The following is an 18,368-nucleotide window of genomic DNA, read 5'->3' on the forward strand; positions in this document are numbered from 1 at the left end:
AATGCTGTACACTATTATGAAAATGAAGGTTGGGAAAGAACCAGGGTTAGATAACATACCAGCAGAGCTGTTAAATCTGCAGTGATGTATGGATGACTAGAAATTGGTTGGATGTCTGAATGAAGGGAATCCTTTGGCCCTACCAAAAAAGGTGACGTAACAGTGTAGTAACAATCATATTATCTCCCTGATATTGCATGTAAGCTAAGCTCTGCTCTACGTAATCCAGAATCGCATGAAATGAAGGATAGGAGCAGAACTACAACCACAACAAGTTGGTTTCAGAGAAGGATGAGGCATGCATGATCAAATCGCAAACATCTGTCACGTCACTGAAAAATACAGGGAGTACAGTCACTCACTGATCATGTGTTTCACTGACTACTCAAAAGCAATTGATTCCATCCAACATGACCATCTTTGGAGGATACTGGCAGACATGGGGATTCCAAAGCACCTTACTGAACTCCTGGCAAGTCTGTACCATCAACAATAGACCATGGTGAAAGCAGCAGCAGGGAACAACTAGTTGTTTTCCACTGGGCCGTGTCAGGAATCAGAGGCTGCAGCAGAGCCAGTATCCAGGCAACCTAATGAGACCAACTAGCCTGCAGTAAGCTGCCTAAGTGGCTACACCACCCGATTGGTTTGAGGTGGCAGCAGACCAGCTCTTAAGCCCAGCAGCTGCAGTAGTTAGGTGGCTCCTGAAAGATTCATTGGTGGTTATGACAGCCCCTTTGCCCACTTGTTCCCAGCCTAGCTCCCACCTTGGGCTCAACCCCAGCCTTCCCCCTGCCTTGCCTCACTCCAAGTAACTGAATTCTGATCCTCAGCTCAAATTCCTCATGTCTGACATCTGGAATCCCACTCCCAGTTCTGACCCCTTGGCTCCAGCTCCTGCTCTAACCATGGGCTCCAATTCCTGGCTGCCGACTCCTGATCTAACCACCAGATGTGACTCCTGTTCTGATCATTAGGCCTGACTCCTGCTCCAACCACTAGGCATTACTGTCCACATCCTGGTCATGTGACAGGGAGGGTATGAGCCAAGAGTGTATTCCATCCCTAAGCCTCTTCAACATGTATGCAGAATTTATTCTGAGACAAGCCCTGGAAGATTTTGACAAAGTGGATGGAGCTGGGATTTCCATTGATCAACACCTCTTAACTAACCTCAGATACACTGATGACAGGACGCTCTTCGCCACAACTATCAATGCAATGCAACAAAAGTTGGGAGTCTGTAAAAATAGTGAGAATCATGGACTATCCCTGAATGAGGTGAAATGTAAATCCATCCACTTTGACATTATTAACAAAAAAGGATGCCAGTGGATATCACAATTAACAATCAAGTGACAGAGGCAACAGATTAATTCAGTTATCTGGGATCATACATATCCCACCAAAGAGGCTGTCCAAAGAAATTTGAAAATGACTAAGAATGGTTTGCTCAGCCATCACCTCCCTTACAAAAGTTTGGAAATAATGTGGCACCTCAAAATGTATGAAAGTTGATTGGTGAAAAGCTTAACTTTTTCCACAGTGACTTATGGATGGGAATCATTGAAAATTAAGGCAACCGACAAAAAAAAAACCCTGAAGCTTTTGAGATATGGTGCTGGCAAAGACTCTTGTGTATCTCCTGGATGGAAAAGATGATGAATGCTTATGTTAAAAGTATTGTTGGAGAGAAGCAGAATTTGCTCTCAGAAATCAACAGGCGCAAGCTTACGTACTTTGGTCACATAGAATCATAGAGTCATAGAATATCAGGGTTGGAAGGGACCCCAGAAGGTCATCTAGTCCAACCCCCTGCTCGAAGCAGGACCAATTCCCAGTTAAATCAGGCATAGAGATGAAAATAACCCAAGAAAGTTATCATGGAAGAATGGTGGTAGGTCAGCATAGCAGGGGATGACCAGAGAGAAGATGGATAGATAGTATGCAGCAGATCACTGAGAGGTCAGCGGCTGAGTGCTTGAAGCTAGCAATGGATTGAGAAGGCATAAGAAAATTTTGCTTTCATCACCAATATGACATGAATAAACTGATTTTTACTTATTTTCCTTGGTCCTATTTACATTTCAATACTAACCATTGCTGAGACAAACAGGTTAAAATTAATGTAAAGTAAAATTTGCAGATGTAGCAAATGGTAATAGAAATGTTCAGAAAAAACACTGTCAAAGGCCCCAATCCTTCACGTGTAAGCACATGCTTAACTTTATGCATTGTGAGTAGTCCTACTGAGCTCTATGGAACTACTCTTACTGCATAAAAGTTAAATGTGCTTAACTGCTTGCAGGACACGAGACAAATCTGTAGATTTTCCCCTTCTCATCTCAATAAAATTCATCCCAAATTTTAAAAATATTTGGGTTTATGTTTTACAGTCCTTTTCTGAGGAATGTAAATAAGGAAATACCTAAATTGAGAACTATGGATCCAAAAGATGACTGCATTATGTATGCCTAAGACCAGATGCTTGTTATGTCTGCGATTTCTGTGACAAGAACCATGCTTGAGACATTTTTTGTCCACAGAAGTTATGGATTGTAATCTGTAGAACTTTTGCTATTGACTGAAATAGAGCCAGGATTTCACTCATGGTCTTTTTCATCCTGGCCTGCCTGCTCTCGAGCAAGACTTCCATTACTATCTATATTTGGCTCTGATTTGGTGTTTTACTAGATGTTAACATTTTTAATTAAAAAATGCACATAATTAAAATAGTAGGTCATGGTGAAAACTTATTTTAAGCTAAAATTATGATTTTTGCATTTTCATTTTATTATTGTTCTTATTAATTATTATTATTTACACCTACATCCAATCAACCCCATCCACATTTAACTCAAATATATATGTAGTAATTTAAAAATATTTACAATAAAATACCCTAGATTTCATTTGTAAAGACCAATTGTCACCCTACAAGTTCTTAGCTAAAGTTCAGTAAACTGGAGGTTGCCCAAAAGTGTGTGCAAACTGGCTTAAAAGTAAAGAGTACCTAATGGTTAAGGAAATATGTAGTCCCACCTCTTTTTTCCCCCCCTGAAGAATCTGTATGGACACTTTTATAAAAGAAAAAAAGTTCTAGTTCTACTACTTTGCAGTAGAATCTGCCTAATTAATATATGACAAACAAATTTAAATTTCCAACATAATAATATTATGTCCATTCAAAGATATAGACAATTTTCAAATATTTTTATATTTTACTGATGAACCAGAGCCAGCTGGGGCTGGGGAACACAATGATCAAGGAGAGTCACAACATTATTTATTATTTGTAGTATGATAGTGCCTAAATGGCTCAATAGGTCTTGCTTTCTAAAGTGCTCTCAGAATCAAGGGAGATAGCAGGACCGTATAAAGGCAATTATTTCATCACTGTATCAGAAATGCATCCTTCAGCTGCAGTTCTCTTCTTCAACTTTTAAGACAAAGCAAAAGACACTGAATACGTGCTTCTAATGAAGACAGACCTGAAAAGTACTCCATTCTTAAAATGTTATGTCCACTACAAACTGAAAGTTCAGAAAGAACTACCATGACATGGGTTATCTAGAGTATTTACTTCTCATCAAGTGAGCTGACAAGAGAAAATTCTAGTAAATTGCCTATTCCAAAAGGTAAGTTGCCTCCCAAGACTATATTTTGCTTAATTCCTACCTAGAGACAAAAATAGAACGTTGCTGCCAAGTTATCCATTAAGTCCTAGATTCCTCAAGCATTGGAAGAAAGCTACCAGAACGAACCAAAAAGAACTGTAGGCTTTAAAACAATTATTTATATGAAACTGAGCTTCTGGGAGTTTGAAATCTCCTAGATAACCTTCCAGGTGAACAGATTCAGTTCATCATGCCTACCAGAATGTGGGACAAAGGCTGAATAAATGGCAACCTCCGAGTACAGCTAGTTGGAAAAATTTTTCAACTTAATTCTGTGTTGGAAAATGCACACTTGTCAAACCCATGACTTTTCACAGGAACATGCCAGATTTGACTAAAGGTTTCTCAAGGTTTCTCACGGAACATCTACATGAAATAAAAGATCATGGCTGCCCTGGGTCAGCTAACTCAGGGTTGTAGGGCTCAGGCTGCAGGGCTAAAAATTGCAGTGTATACATTCAGTCTCAGGCTGGATCCCCGACTCAAACTCCACAAGGAGAATGGGTCTCAGAACCCAAGTCCCTAGCACGTGCACTATGAGCTTGAGTCAATTGACCCAGGCTCTGAGACATGGAGCCATGGGTGTTTCATTGCAGTATAGATATGCCCTCAAGGTTCAGGAGGGAATTACTGGACAAAACCATAAAGAGAAAGCCATTCCAGAATAGCCAGAGCAGGGACTTGAACTTGAGTCTCCCACATAGCAGGTGAGTGCCCCAATGGAATCAATTTTGGCTCAATGAATATTTATTTATATGACAGGAGATATGAAGAGAAAGTCACGCAGAATAGCCAATAGGCTAGTGGTTAGGACACTCACTGTAAGGATGTGAGCACTAGAACCCAGGTCAGTAGAGCCTAGCACAGCTGACATTCCCACAATGCCATGCAGAAACACAGCCAGGGAGCACCATGGAGAGTAAGTGCCACAAGTCGTACTGCCCAAGGGAGCCAGAGTGACATTACCCTGCGTCCTCTGATTGGCCAACCACCCTATTTAACCTTGAAGGGTGCCTCAGGAAGCTGTCTAGGCAACACCACAGACTTCAGGCCTGCTGTGACTACAGAGCTTACCTCTGATCCCAGCCTGATTCTGACCCTGACTCTTTCCTCCTGACACTAGCCTGATCCTACCTCTGATCTCCAGTCTCCAACCCAGGCCTGACTTTGACCCTAACTCTTGTTTATTCAGCCTGATTCTAGCGACTCCTCCAACCCCTGCTCACCTACCACCACACATTAGGGATTATCCAGCCCAGCCAGACCTCCTGCACTCCAGTCCCTTACAGCTGAATCTCCCACATCCCAAGTGAGTGTAAGTCTTTGGCCGGCAACTAATCACCAGGTTACTGGTTATTCTGGGGTGGATATCTGTCTTTCCCACTCCACCCCCAGAAAAGAAACTGGAAAGGTCTTTTTAATTCTGATGTGAACTAGGAAAATTTTTGAAATCTCAAAAAAGTTTTCATGAGATGAGCAAATCATTTCCCACCCAGCTCTACATCTGAGGATTGCTCCTAAAAAAACCAGAATCACTGCGCCGTGCAGGGCTGGCAGTTTCTCTAAAACATGAAATGAAAGGCATTCTAGGCTAAAATTAATACCAAAAGGCATTTGCCTCCATTTGAAATAGCACCTCTGATGGCACCCATTTTTGAAAATCCTGGCCTAACATAGGTAGCAATATAAATGGGAAATTCCATAGCCATATTCATACTACATTGCTTTTTAAAACTTATTCCTAACTTTTCTTCCCCAAAAATAAATTCTGCTGCATGAAAGGGACAGAGGAAGAAAGCTCGTTTGTGATCAAGGATAATGAAATATGAGAGTTTTTTTAATGTACAAATCACCACAGTAACTGAAGTACAGGAAAACACATCTTCATCTGAGTCAAATAAAATGCTGATACAATTGTACAGTAAGATTCCACTGGTTTATAAAAAGTTGAGCTGAACTAATCTTTAAAGAAATCTGACCATTAATTATATTACAATTTGTAATATAATATATACAAATAGCAAGCCTGCATATAAACTATTTCAAATTGAAAGTTCATCCGAACAATCAAGAATATTTTACCTTTTTATTCAGCTTCAACCAAGTTGAATAGCCTTTGCTGTCCACATACTGCAGCCCAAAAAACCAGACTTCACGCAGACCAACTGTTTTCACCACCTGAAAGTAAAAGAATCATTAAATCAATAACCTGAAGGGCACCTGGATTTGGGTGTAATGGTTCAAACACAAGTTCAGATTCGGATACAATATACAGCAAGATTTTGTGAGCAACCAGCTTAGGCAAATAAACCCATAAAAGATTTGTATACAAGACAGAGCAAGAAGGAATAGCTTACTCTTAATTATAATATCATCTTCCTCCATACACAACCAGTCAGCATGAAGTGATATGTCTCTCACTCAAGTTAAGAACATGTAGGCCAAATAACTGCTTTCTTTTAGTGAAAGACAATCCAAACAACAAGAGAAGAAGACAATGGGATTAGGATGGGGAGGAAAGATGACAACAGACATGATTATTGGTAAGTAATTCATTGTTTAATGTTTCCTCTTCCTGCATCCTATAACCAATGGATATGGCTAGCAGTACTAGTGTTGGAGGAGAGCGCTCCAAGTGATGTCAGTGGCATTGTCTTACTGGCCACTTCCCAGATCTCTGCTGATGCCCTAGCCAAAAATGCAAGAAGTAGAATGCCCTAGCCAAAAATGCAAGAAGTAGAATGTCTTAATTTTAACTAAACCAGAAGACTAATACCAGCCTTTTAGAAGCTACACAATGGAATCATCCATTTATCTAGAGACAAATACAACTGATTGCTTTCTGAAAAATTTTAGATGTCAGAAGCTTTGCTTGGAGGGTAGGGATAGGGTCCAGAGTGACCCAGACAAACTGGAGGATTGGGCCAAAAGACATCTGATGAGGTTCAACAAGGACAAGTGCAGAGTCCTGCACTTAGGACAGAAGAATTCCATGCATTGCTACAGGCTGGGGACCGACTGGCTAAGCAGCAGTTCTGCAGAAAAGGACCTGGCGATTACAGTGGATGAGAAGCTGGATATGAGTCAGCAGTGTGCCCTTGTTGCCAAGAAGGCTAATGGCATATTGGGCTGCATTCATAGGAGCATTGTCAGCAGACTGACGGAAGTGATTATTCCCCTCTATTTGGCACTGGTGAGGCCACATCCAGTTTTGGGCCCCCCACTACAGAAAGGATGTGAACAAATTGGAGAGAGTCCACCAGAGGGCAACGAAAATGATTAGGGGGCTGGGGCACATGACTTACAAAGAGAGGCTGAGGGAACTGGGCTTGTTTAGTCTGCAGAAGAGGAGAGTGAGGGAGGATTTGATAGCAGCCATCGACTACCTGAAGGGGGGTTCCCAAAGAGGATGGAGCTCAGCTATTCTCAGTGGTGGCAGATGACAGAACAAGGAACAATGGTCTCAAGTTGCAGTGGGGGAGGTCTAGGTTGGATATTAGGAAACACTATTTCACTAGGAGGGTGGTGAAGCACTGGAATGGGTTACCTAGGGAGGTGGTGGAAAGTCCTTTTAAGGCCCGGCTTGTCAAAGGGGAGGGGTTGGTCCTGTTTTGAGCAGGAGGTTGGATTAGATGGCCTCCTGAGGTCTCTTCCAACCCTAATTGTTTATGATTCTATGATTGGCCTAAAGCAGTAAGTTACCTTGATCCAAGTTCATCCTCTGAGTGTAAGGATAACCCCATAGGTTCATTAACCTCAATTGGGAAATAGTTTAGAACAAACTTACTATGGGACAGCTTTTCAAATCAGTGCAACAGGGGAACCACAATCAACTTCCTATAAGCTAATTTAAAGGCTGGCCCACATAGATGTAAGGACTTGTAAGGACAACAGTAATCTCCAGCATTCTTGATTAGGTGGTTTACTGAAATGCAGAGACAGTAAAGATTCAAGTTTTGGCAGTGGTAAAGTGAAACCTATTTCACCAAGATATGAGATATTATTCATTTTGCATTCATGTCACAACTCCCCGATCATATCTCATTACTGAAGATTCACAAATTCGAGATACATGCTAGTTGCAGATCCTTGCACACACTATTGGGCTGTCATATACTGATGCTGCTAGAAGTCTGAACTTTTCCCTCTCTAGGCAAAGAAAAGATCCAGTCTCACTTGTAGCTGTGAGATATCTAAGCCAGAGCTCTGAAGCTTGAAAAATCAACTAGTGATTTTGGACATTCTCCCCATAAAGTCTTCTGCTCTGTTCTATTTGGTTCCTCATGTACTAGGGAGAGGAGTAAAATGTTTAACACAACTCTCCTTCCTCAACATCTGGAGATATTTTTGACTCTATTGCCAAAGGATCAAATCAGTAAGCTCAAATAAAAAATACCCAAATGGGACTCTGGTAGCAGCCAATCTACTGCAGGAGCCTATGTTTTAAGGAAGTGTTCAGATCCGTCTGAGGTAAATAGAATTACATACATATACACAAAAAGCCCACATTCAAAGAATGTTGTTTACTTTGCAAAATAAAACACTTGACAGTGAGATAATTCCATAATTAAGGATGCCCGTACAACCTTACTTCTGCTCCCCTCTGCACATGCACTCTGATAAGTCTAATTATCACCATATCATTTTTTTCTATCTGACCCTGGTCAGCACACAGGATGGCCACTGCTCAGGGAACAGAATCAGAGTTCTGTAGTGATCAAAGCTGGTGTCTGTTGGACCCTTGTCTCATTTGCTTTAGAAGCTGGGAGGTGTGTAAAGAATGAAGCAGGGTATGCAAGAAAAAAGAAGCATGGTCTTGTAAGGGTTGAATGCCACAAGTGATAACTCAGTTCTATCCCTTCCTCTGCTATAGACTTCCAATATGCTGCTGAGCAAGTAACTTAAATTAAAGTTTTGGTAGATGGCCCCTATTTGTGTGTTCTTCACTTTCTGGGTGTCAAACCTGAACCCTTTTGTCCTGATTTTAAGAAGTGCTGATAAGCACTCACAACTGCAGCTGAAGTCAATGGAAATTATACTCAGCACCTGTGCTAGTAAAGCACTGTGGTCTGGACGAATGAATAGAGTTGGGATGCAGGAGGTTGAGTTCTAATCCTGGCTCTGCTACTGATTCAAAGGTTTGGCCTCAGGCAAGTCGCTCAGTTTCCCCATCTGTAAATGGGGTTAATAATACTTCTCTCAGTAGATTACCTATGCATAAGTATCCCTATATTCCAGACCACACAGCCAAGAATAAAGGTTTGGCAGGCTTTTTCTGAAAGGAACTGTGGCTAAGTGGATGAGCTACAGGTCTGCAATGTTAGAGATCTGCACTTTAGTCCCAGCTAGTGTAATCTCTCAGTTGATTATCAGACATGGTTAATAATAAGCATTATGCATAATACAGACTTATTATCATAGAATCATAGAATATCAGGGTTGGAAGGGACCCCAGAAGGTCATCTAGTCCAACCCCCTGCTCAAAGCAGGACCAATTCCCAGTTAAATCATCCCAGCCAGGGCTTTGTCAAGCCTGACCTTAAAAACCTCTAAGGAAGGAGATTCTACCACCTCCCTAGGTAACGCATTCCAGTGTTTCACCACCCTCCTAGTGAAAAAGTTTTTCCTAATATCCAATCTAAACCTCCCCCACTGCAACTTGAGACCATTACTCCTCGTTCTGTCATCTGTTACCATTGAGAACAGTCTAGAGCCATCCTCTTTAGAACCCCCTTTCAGGTAGTTGAAAGCAGCTATCAAATCCCCCCTCATTCTTCTCTTCTGCAGGCTAAACAATCCCAGCTCCCTCAGCCTCTCCTCATAACTCATGTGTTCCAGTCCCCTAATCATTTTTGTTGCCCTTCGCTGGACTCTCTCCAATTTATCCACATCCTTCTTGAAGTGTGGGGCCCAAAACTGGACACAGTACTCCAGATGAGGCCTCACCAATGTCGAATAGAGGGGAACGATCACGTCCCTTGATCTGCTCGCTATGCCCCTACTTATACATCCCAAAATGCCATTGGCCTTCTTGGCAACAAGGGCACACTGCTGACTCATATCCAGCTTCTCGTCCACTGTCACCCCTAGGTCCTTTTCTGCAGAACTGCTGCCTAGCCATTCGGTCCCTAGTCTGTAGCTGACTATTAACATCAGTCAGCAGAAGATTTAAGTCTAGAACTCAGGCTGTCCTGATTTCCAGGAATTTGTACTCACCTCTACCCCAGGAGTTGCTGACCTGCTCCAGAATGTCAGGGGCTCCTGCTATATGTGATGCCCCCAAAGGGACTGATGGATTGTTGGGGCTGTGCTGGGCCATGGACGCTGCCAGGGTAGCCCAGCCTGGCACTCTACACCTTGAGAGATCGGCTCCTACCCCAGATGATGGCTTCACAAGAGTGATGGGTAACTGGGTCCATGCACTGAGTCGGGGGAAACCTGGCCCAATTCTCACCTATGCCCCACCACCAGGACAGCTGCTCTGGCAGGGGTTCTGGCAGGGGTTCCCAGGGGTTCCAACTGCAGTGCATGCTGTCACTGTTGTGGGGGCCTAGTCTGAGAATGTTCAGGGTTTTAGCCCTCTGAATCCTTCCTGCTCCATCAGATGTCTCTAAGGGCACAAACAAGGCTCTGCCATCCCCCTCTATTCTGGGACACCCTTTACGTGTCCTCTATTTTGTTAAGTACCATAAGTTTTCCCTCACTGAGTAGTATTCAACGAGAGATTATTTCAGACAGCCCAGTGCATGTGTTCTTCCAGCTGCCCAAAGCTTTATACATTCTGTTAAAATTAAGCAGTAACAACACATGCCATAGCAAAGAAATGGTGATTTTCATCAGCTAGTAACTCAGATAAATCTCAGTGGAATTTCATGGGATGAAGCTGGATGCACCTCCCTGGCCCCATGGCTTTCCCTTGCAGAAGAACAAAGCCCTGCTGCAAAAATTGGATGCTAGACCTTCTCAAAAAGTAGAAAATATCATAAGAATCTTTTAATAATGGGAAGCATTTAGGAATCTAAGGCCTGGTCTACACTGCGGGGTGCATGGGTGGAATCTAAGTTATGCAAATTCAGCTACATGAATAAAGTGGCTGAAGTTGACGTACTTAGATGTACTTACCGCAGTGAAGTCACCACGGTAAGTCGACAGCTGATGCTCTCCCGTCAATTCTGCCTGTGCCTCTCACCTGGTGGAGTATTGGAGTCGACGGAAGAGCGCTTGGCGGTTGATTTATTGCATCTACACTAGATGCGATAAATCGACCATTGCTGATCCAGCGGGTAATGTAGACAAGCCCTAAATACAGAGATCGATGCCAGATCCCCCTATAACATAGGGCTTTTACAATTATTACTGTGGTTTCAGCTAATTTTTATTTCAGGCTGTAGGGACACTATTACATATTTTGACTTTTATAATGCATATTTAACAAGTGTTTAAAAAAAGCTGCTCAGAGCTATGGATTCGTACTTCAACAAATCAATACACAAAGTTTCAGAACAAGAATTCTCTATTAGGCAACCAAATAAATAGATTTCACTGGGTCTTCCCTGGGAAACTTAGTAGAGGACTTTTGAGATATCTGGCAAGGAGGATGAGGCTATAACTTGAGGAGATGGGGGTGAGTAAAACCCCAAATTTTTCCTGAATTGGGAATACACTATTTTGTCCAGGAGCTTCAGCGGTAAATTCTGAGAACTTGACAAAAATCAGTTTGTGGCTAACAAACATACTTCATGCTGTTCGGTGTCGCCTATGAAGTAAGAAGTGGGGGAAAAGCAGGTTAGTTAAGGCCCACAAAATTAGCCTTTCACCTCCAGTCTGGCCTCCAAATGGATGAGACAAAAAATTTGTGGTGATGGAGAGATGCCTGTTAAAACAGAATCATGTTGGTGGGATAAGGGAGGACTTCACTGAGCTTCGTGACAGCAGGGAGAAAGCCATAGATGCTGAGTTCTTGGACTTCCCATTTACCAGCAGATAGGGAGAGTGAAGGGAAATGCCCTAGTCTGGAAACAAAGAGCAGCTTGGAGAAAGTATCATACTGAAGTGGGAAACAAAGCCTTCCACATTAAATCTTCCCAACATTGACTAAGAAAGGGGTTTGCTGACATTCAAACACCCTCAGGATCATCGGACAAGAGATAATGCTGTGACAAGGTAACTTGCTTTGAGCAATAACTATAAAGGACAAAATTTACTGCAGTGTACACCACATGGAGATAACCATGATGACTAATCAAGCTACTGTTAGTTTAGAATGTGTCACTTCGCTTTGTTGGCAGTAATATTCACAGAGAAATATTACACCTTTTCTCTGAAAACTTCATATTTGTTTCACAGCACAATTCAGCGATTGATTTGGGTCTATGAAGCCATGTGTGGGTTTTGGATCTGTCCAAATGATTTCTCCCCTCATGTACAGGCATGGCAAATGAACCAAGGGACTCAAGCTAACAATTTCTCAATTTAAACATCTACAGGCTAATTGTAAGAACTGCCGAGGCCACCTGAAAGCCATGCAAGGAACTGAGGCAACTCGAAGGAGAGAATCTAGTAGGTATTGAGAGAATTTGTATCTATATATTTTATCCCTTGTTCAGAGAAGCTTCAGAATGGGTGAAACTGATTATCTGGGCACGAGACTTTATGCAGCAGCAGATCACCTCCACCCAATACCACATGTCAAGAGGTAGCAGAGATTGGCAGAAGAGAAGTCGCAGCTGCCTTCGCATACCAGAAGATGGCACAATTTTTACTTGTTGAGTTCTTGTTGGCAACTCACCCATACATCTTGGGGAGGAGGCCAGATGACTGCCCTGTCCCCAAAACTTTTCTGCCCCGAAACACTTGTGAACTATTGAAGAGACCGTTTTAAATCACTTTTTAATTCCATTTTTTCTTTTTTCTAGAAGTCTTGTTTCCCTGATTCTCTATTCGTGAACTGGAAGAAAAAGAGAGCATGAAGGTTGAAGTATGACTCCACAAATTCCAGTACAAGTAGGCAAAAACATAAGTAAAAAAACCCAATAGATTAGGAGGGAAAGGAAGGTGCTTGCTTATACACCTACCATAAATGACAGTCTTTAACCTACTTGCTGCTTTGTGAATAAAGACATACCACTTTTTGAGCTGTCTTGGTTGTCGGAGGAGGGAAAAGAAAAGAAAGCATGCAATCATTTTTATTTAAAAGTGGCTAATTAGATTCCATTCCTCAAAAGAATTGTGTCATACTCCTGCTTCCTTACTTCGATAGAAAGGAAGGCAGTCTAGTTATTTTTCAATGTTACATTTTCTATCTTAGATTTATTATTAAAGGATATTTAAAGTTATATAAACATACAATGAATACACTTAGTAATTCCTGTATTCTTTGAGTATATGATTGAGAATATCTATAAAACATAGTATTAATTTCAAGATGGTTTGATATACGTAATTCAACTGAAGCCTGGCTGCTTATCCACTCTTGGAAAGTTGTCCTTGTATTTAATGCTTTCCTTCTAAATTGAGGAGAGGTGGCTCAAGCGGATTATTAGTATGGCTTAGATCAATATAAGATATTAATTGGAAAGCATGAACAGAAATCTATAACACTATAATGTTATCCATTTTAGCCATGATTATTACATATCATAAAGGGTTACCTGGTCAAAGAGCTGTTTGCCAGTTGTGTTGGGTTGGATGGCAAACTCCAACTCTGCATCCATTGTGGTAACTCTTACATTGATCTATGGAGAAGAAAACAAAATTCTTAGACAGTATGTGTTGTACAATGCTTTCATACAACTAATGACAAGTTTATAAGAAAAAATGTTACTATATTGGAGTCATTTACCATATTGCAAATATCACTTTCATCTTACTTGTACATAAGACATAGCAGATATACAAATGGCCAAAAGTGAACCTACAGTATAAAAAAAGATTTACATTCATTCAGTGTTAAACTATGTATGGTGTAAGATTTAAGTCAGGATTTGAAAATCAAAGGGTATAACAAAGTTTAAAAATTATGCAACTGCACAGCTAAAGTAACTAGAAAGAGAATATGGAGCCAGTCAGCTACTGGTCACCATTTCAGTTTGTTCGGGATGTTAGCAGTCAAATAGCACCATTTGATGGATGTTTGGTGGCCTACATTAGGTGAGTTGGCAGCCTGTATTAAATATATCTTGTACTGATACACCCGCAGTTGGGATGAGAGAGGCCAAGGACTGAATGGGTACAGAGACAGTACTGCCGTCTCACTCCAAGAACTGGTCCTGTTCCTAGAATTAGCACAGCAGTGTGCAGAACCTGGCACCACCACTATTCATATTATACTTGCCTAGAGACTAACACCACTCATTTATTTATCTGACATCTTCTAGAAGCACTTACACGCACTATGAAAAAACCCTATATTTCTTCTAGTATTAAAAACTATATCTAAAAGAAGTAGCAGTTCTGAATTACAGGTGTTAAATGATGTAACTTGTAAGAAATAAAACCAAGTATGGGTTTGGAAAAATAGTGGATATTAAAAGAAAAAGAAATAAAATTAAAACCTGAAAAAGCTTAAACAGTTTGAGAGATCAACTATATTTTGCTATAAATAGCAGACGAAGCAGAATTATTTCTGATTGTGTGTTTTACCATACTTAAGGCATAAAAGTTTCCCTGTCCTTCACAAAATTTACAATTTTTTCGATGAGCTCCTGGAATAGAAATCCTACCACTCCGCTAATTCCTATATAAACCCACTTCCATGACACATTACTCTAGTTTTGCCACTAGATGGAGTACTCTGAGAAGGAAATAAGTCATGTCCTGGTAACCTAATATATCATTGTTTAACATCTGTACTGCAGTAGTGCCCATAGGCCGCAACCAGGATAGGGGTTCCATTGGGCTAGGTGCTGTACAAAATCATACAAAGACAAGGATCCTACCCTGAGTAAAATTTAAGACAATATATGAATGGTGAGGAAAGAGGAGCAGGTAAAACAATGCGCTAGCTGTCCCTCTTGGCCCTCTATCTCACCAGACACCATCATTAATTGGCTAAATTTCCTAAACACATACTAAAGTATAGTTGGGTCTACAGGAAGAATCTGAAGGAGACAGTAGTCTTATGGAGCTCAGGAATATAGTTCTATGCATGAAGTATAGTATGGAAGAACACACCTACACATTTGTTTTATAAACACTGACAGATGGGCAGCAGTCAAGGCATTGTTGGTAGACTGGAAGAGTCAGGGGGGGTGGGTGAAATGCAGTAAGAGAAAGCTGGACAAGTAGTAAGGGGTAGGAGTCGTGAAGAGACATGAAGCTGAAGACAAGTCGTTTGAGCTTGACTAAGGGAAAGTGCTGGAACCAATAAAAGGATTCCAAGGGGGGCTGACATGGTTACAGTGATGAACAAGGGAAAGTTATCTTAGCAGCTGCGTTTTGATTTATTTGGAAGAGAGATGTGGGTGCCATGAAGGAGGTTACCATAATCAGGAGAGCAAATAATGGACAAAAAACTCTCATCCAGGCCATTTCTTTCTTTTCTGTACAGACAAATCTTAAATGACATGCAGGAAGAAAATCTGGACACAGCCTGGATGTGTGAGGCAAGAGAGAAAGGGAGGAAGCACAGATGACCTCTAGGTTATAGGCTTGGGTGAAAAGGTGGGGAGGGAGCGCATATCTCAGTGGTTTGAGCACTGGCCTGCTAAACCCAGGGTTGTGTGCTCAATCCTTGAGGGGGCCATTTAGGGATCTGGGGCAAAAATTGGGGATTGGTCCTGCTTTGAGCAGGGGGTTGGACTAAATGACCTCCTGAGGTCCCGTCCAACCCTGATATTCTATGATTCTATGGTGTTTTTTTGTCAACAGTGATAGATTAGAGGGAGTGAAGAGGATTTTGGAGAAAAGAGTTTTTATTGTAAATTCAGAACCAGTGGAGTGGATTTTTGATTGGCTTAAAAAAATTTCCTTCTTCTGGATGGAGGTTAAAAGTAAAAGTGAACAAATCCGTTAAAAAAAAAAAAAGGCTGCTGAACTCTCAGCAGGACACATTCATCAATTTTAAGTTAAAATTTAAATCTTTCCTAAACTGCTTTATTTTTCAAATTAAATACTAAGAAGTCTACCTAACAATTTAAGTTAATAGACCTTTTATCAGTTGGACTCAGAAGGAATAAAGCTGGATCAGATTTTAGCACATAACAAATACACTGACATTTAATATGAAACACCACCATTATTACCAAACAAAAAGTGTCACAAAAACATCATAAAATGCAGTATGTTATACTGTTAAGTGATCAGTTTTCTAAAATGATTCTAGAAGCTCTCTGGAGTAACAGTACTGATCTGTATACAGAAATCCTCTGTTGTGACAACCACCTGACACAAATCAAGAAGTCATTAGTCAACAGCGTGCATCATCTACAAGATATAAACAATCAAAGGGACATTAAAAAAAGGGGAAAATGTACAAACTGAACATCTAACTTGCATCTTCTATTTGTACAAGAGCAAGTTTTCCAATTCAGATAAAGTTTCTGATTGATAGAGGTCCAGATACGGGAGGTGTGTTGAAACAGTATCTGACACGTACAACTGGGAGAGATACAAACACACATATTAGCAGTACTAGGTCAATTAGGGTATATCTACACTGCAATTAGACACCTGTAGCTGGCCTGTGGTAGCTGAGTTGGGCTCATGGGGCTTGGGCTAAGGAGCTGTTTAACTGTGGTGTAGATGTTTGGGCTTGGGCAGGTGCCCAGGCACTAGAATCCTGCGAGATGGGAGGGTCACAGAACTCAGACTGCAGCCTGAGCCCGAACATCTACACCACAATTCAACATCATCTTAGCCTGAGCCCTGTCAATCCAAGTCAGCTAACATGGGCCAGTCACAGGTGTCTAACTGCAGTGTAGACATACCCTTAGACACATTACACTAACCAACATAGTCTTCAGCTATTTTGTTATAGCAACAGTCAAAGAAAAAGAATCAGCCAGCTACATTTAACATTTATGTGCTTGCCTCTGTTAACAGGAGATTCATGTCTTCCCACTCAACATGTTCCCTTTCTTAAAATAATTTTTTTTTTTTTTTTTTTTTTAGTAAAAGAAGAGGACTAAGAAAAGGAGTTCATTGTTAAAATGTTTTCTATTTTAAACCTGCTGGCAGCTGGGTTGCTTTGAATGCCTTCCAAATAATTCTATTGCTAAAAAAAAAAAAAAAACATAACAGCTTTTACAGGTGTATACCTACAAAATGCAATTCTTTAGGTTTGTAGAATCATAGAATCGTAGGACTGGAAGGGACCTCGAGAGATCATCTAGGCCAGTCCCCTGCACTCATGGAAGGACTAAGTATTATCTAGACTATCCCTGACAGGTGTTTGTCTAACCTGCTCTTAAAAATACCCAATAATGGAGATTCCACAACCTTCCTAGGCAACTTATTCCAGTACTTAATTACCCTGATAGTTAGGAAGTTTTTCTTAATGTCCAACCTAAACCACGCTTGCTACAATTTAAGCCCATTGCTTCTTATCCTATTCTCCAAGGTTAAGAACAACAAGTTTTCTCCCTCTTCCCTGTAACAACTTTTTACGTACTTGAAAACTTATGTTCCCCCTCAGTCTTCTGTTCTCCAGAATAAACAAACCAAAAATTTTCAATCTTCCCCCATAGGTCTTGTTTTCTAGACCTTTAATCATTTTTGATGCTCTTCTCTGGACTTTCTCCAATTTCTCCACATCTTCCCCGAAATGTGGCACCCAGAACTGGACACTGTACTCCAGTTGAGGCCTAATCAGCACATAGTAGAATGTCTTGCTTACAATACCCCTGCTAATACATCCCAGGATGATGTTTGCTTTTTTTTTTTTTTTTTTTTTTTTTGCGCAACAGTGTTACAATGTTGACTCACATTTCACTTGTGATCCACTATGGCCCCCAGATCCCTTTCCGCAGTACTCCTTCCTAGGCAGTCATTTCCTATTTTGTATGTGTGCAGAGCTGGATTACCCAATAGGCAGACTAAGCACGTGCTTAGGGCACCAGCAAAGCAGGGGGCACCCAAAAAACCAAGATTTTTTTTGGAAAAAATTTGATAATTTAAAAAAAAAAAAGCATCAAAGTAGTCATCATGGGAAAAATCAGAACTTTGTTAGACTTCCTTACACTCCACTACACACTTTCCCCATTTTTCTGTTCTCTTTTTATTACTTATCCCCACCTAAACCAGGGGGGCATCCTACTAATGTAGATCAAAATAATGCAAGGACATCAGATCCTGTCATGTATTGCAATAAACTTATGTTTTATTATTGATATATTCTTCTGAGTTATATGTACTTGATTCGTTTTTTTTTCTTCTTTCTTATGACAACGCTGCCAACATGTCAGGGCGTTATCAAGGAATGCAGAAGAAGCTTTTAGAACAGAACAAATATGCCATATTCATACCATGTGCTGCACACTCTCTCAATCTGTATTTTCCACTGAATGCATCCAATGAAGTGAGCTGTAGCTCACGAAAGCTTATGCTCAAATAAACTTGTTAGTCTCTAAGGTGCCACAAGTACTCCTTTTCTTTTTGCGAATACAGACTAACACAGCTGCTACTCTGAAATCTCTCGATCTTGTTGGCTGCAGTGCTGTTGATTGTTGTCTGGTGGCAGTAAGTTTTTTCTCA

General features: G+C 40.9%; 1 protein-coding gene across 3 annotated transcripts in view; it reads right to left on the bottom strand.

Moving 5' to 3' along the window:
• RDX (radixin) overlaps nt 1-18,368 on the bottom strand; it is a 133,958-nt gene that overhangs the window by 40,829 nt on the left and 74,761 nt on the right. For all 3 annotated transcript variants that reach the window (XM_073339195.1, XM_073339184.1, XM_073339173.1), the window contains 2 exons: nt 13,328-13,411; nt 5,760-5,855 (listed from right to left, as the gene is read on the bottom strand). In XM_073339195.1, the coding sequence (XP_073195296.1) occupies nt 5,760-5,855; nt 13,328-13,411 (180 nt within the window). The remainder of the gene's footprint in view (nt 1-5,759; nt 5,856-13,327; nt 13,412-18,368) is intronic.

The sequence above is a fragment of the Lepidochelys kempii genome, chromosome 1, assembly GCF_965140265.1.
Source record: "Lepidochelys kempii isolate rLepKem1 chromosome 1, rLepKem1.hap2, whole genome shotgun sequence".
NCBI classification, from domain to species: Eukaryota; Metazoa; Chordata; order Testudines; family Cheloniidae; genus Lepidochelys; species Lepidochelys kempii.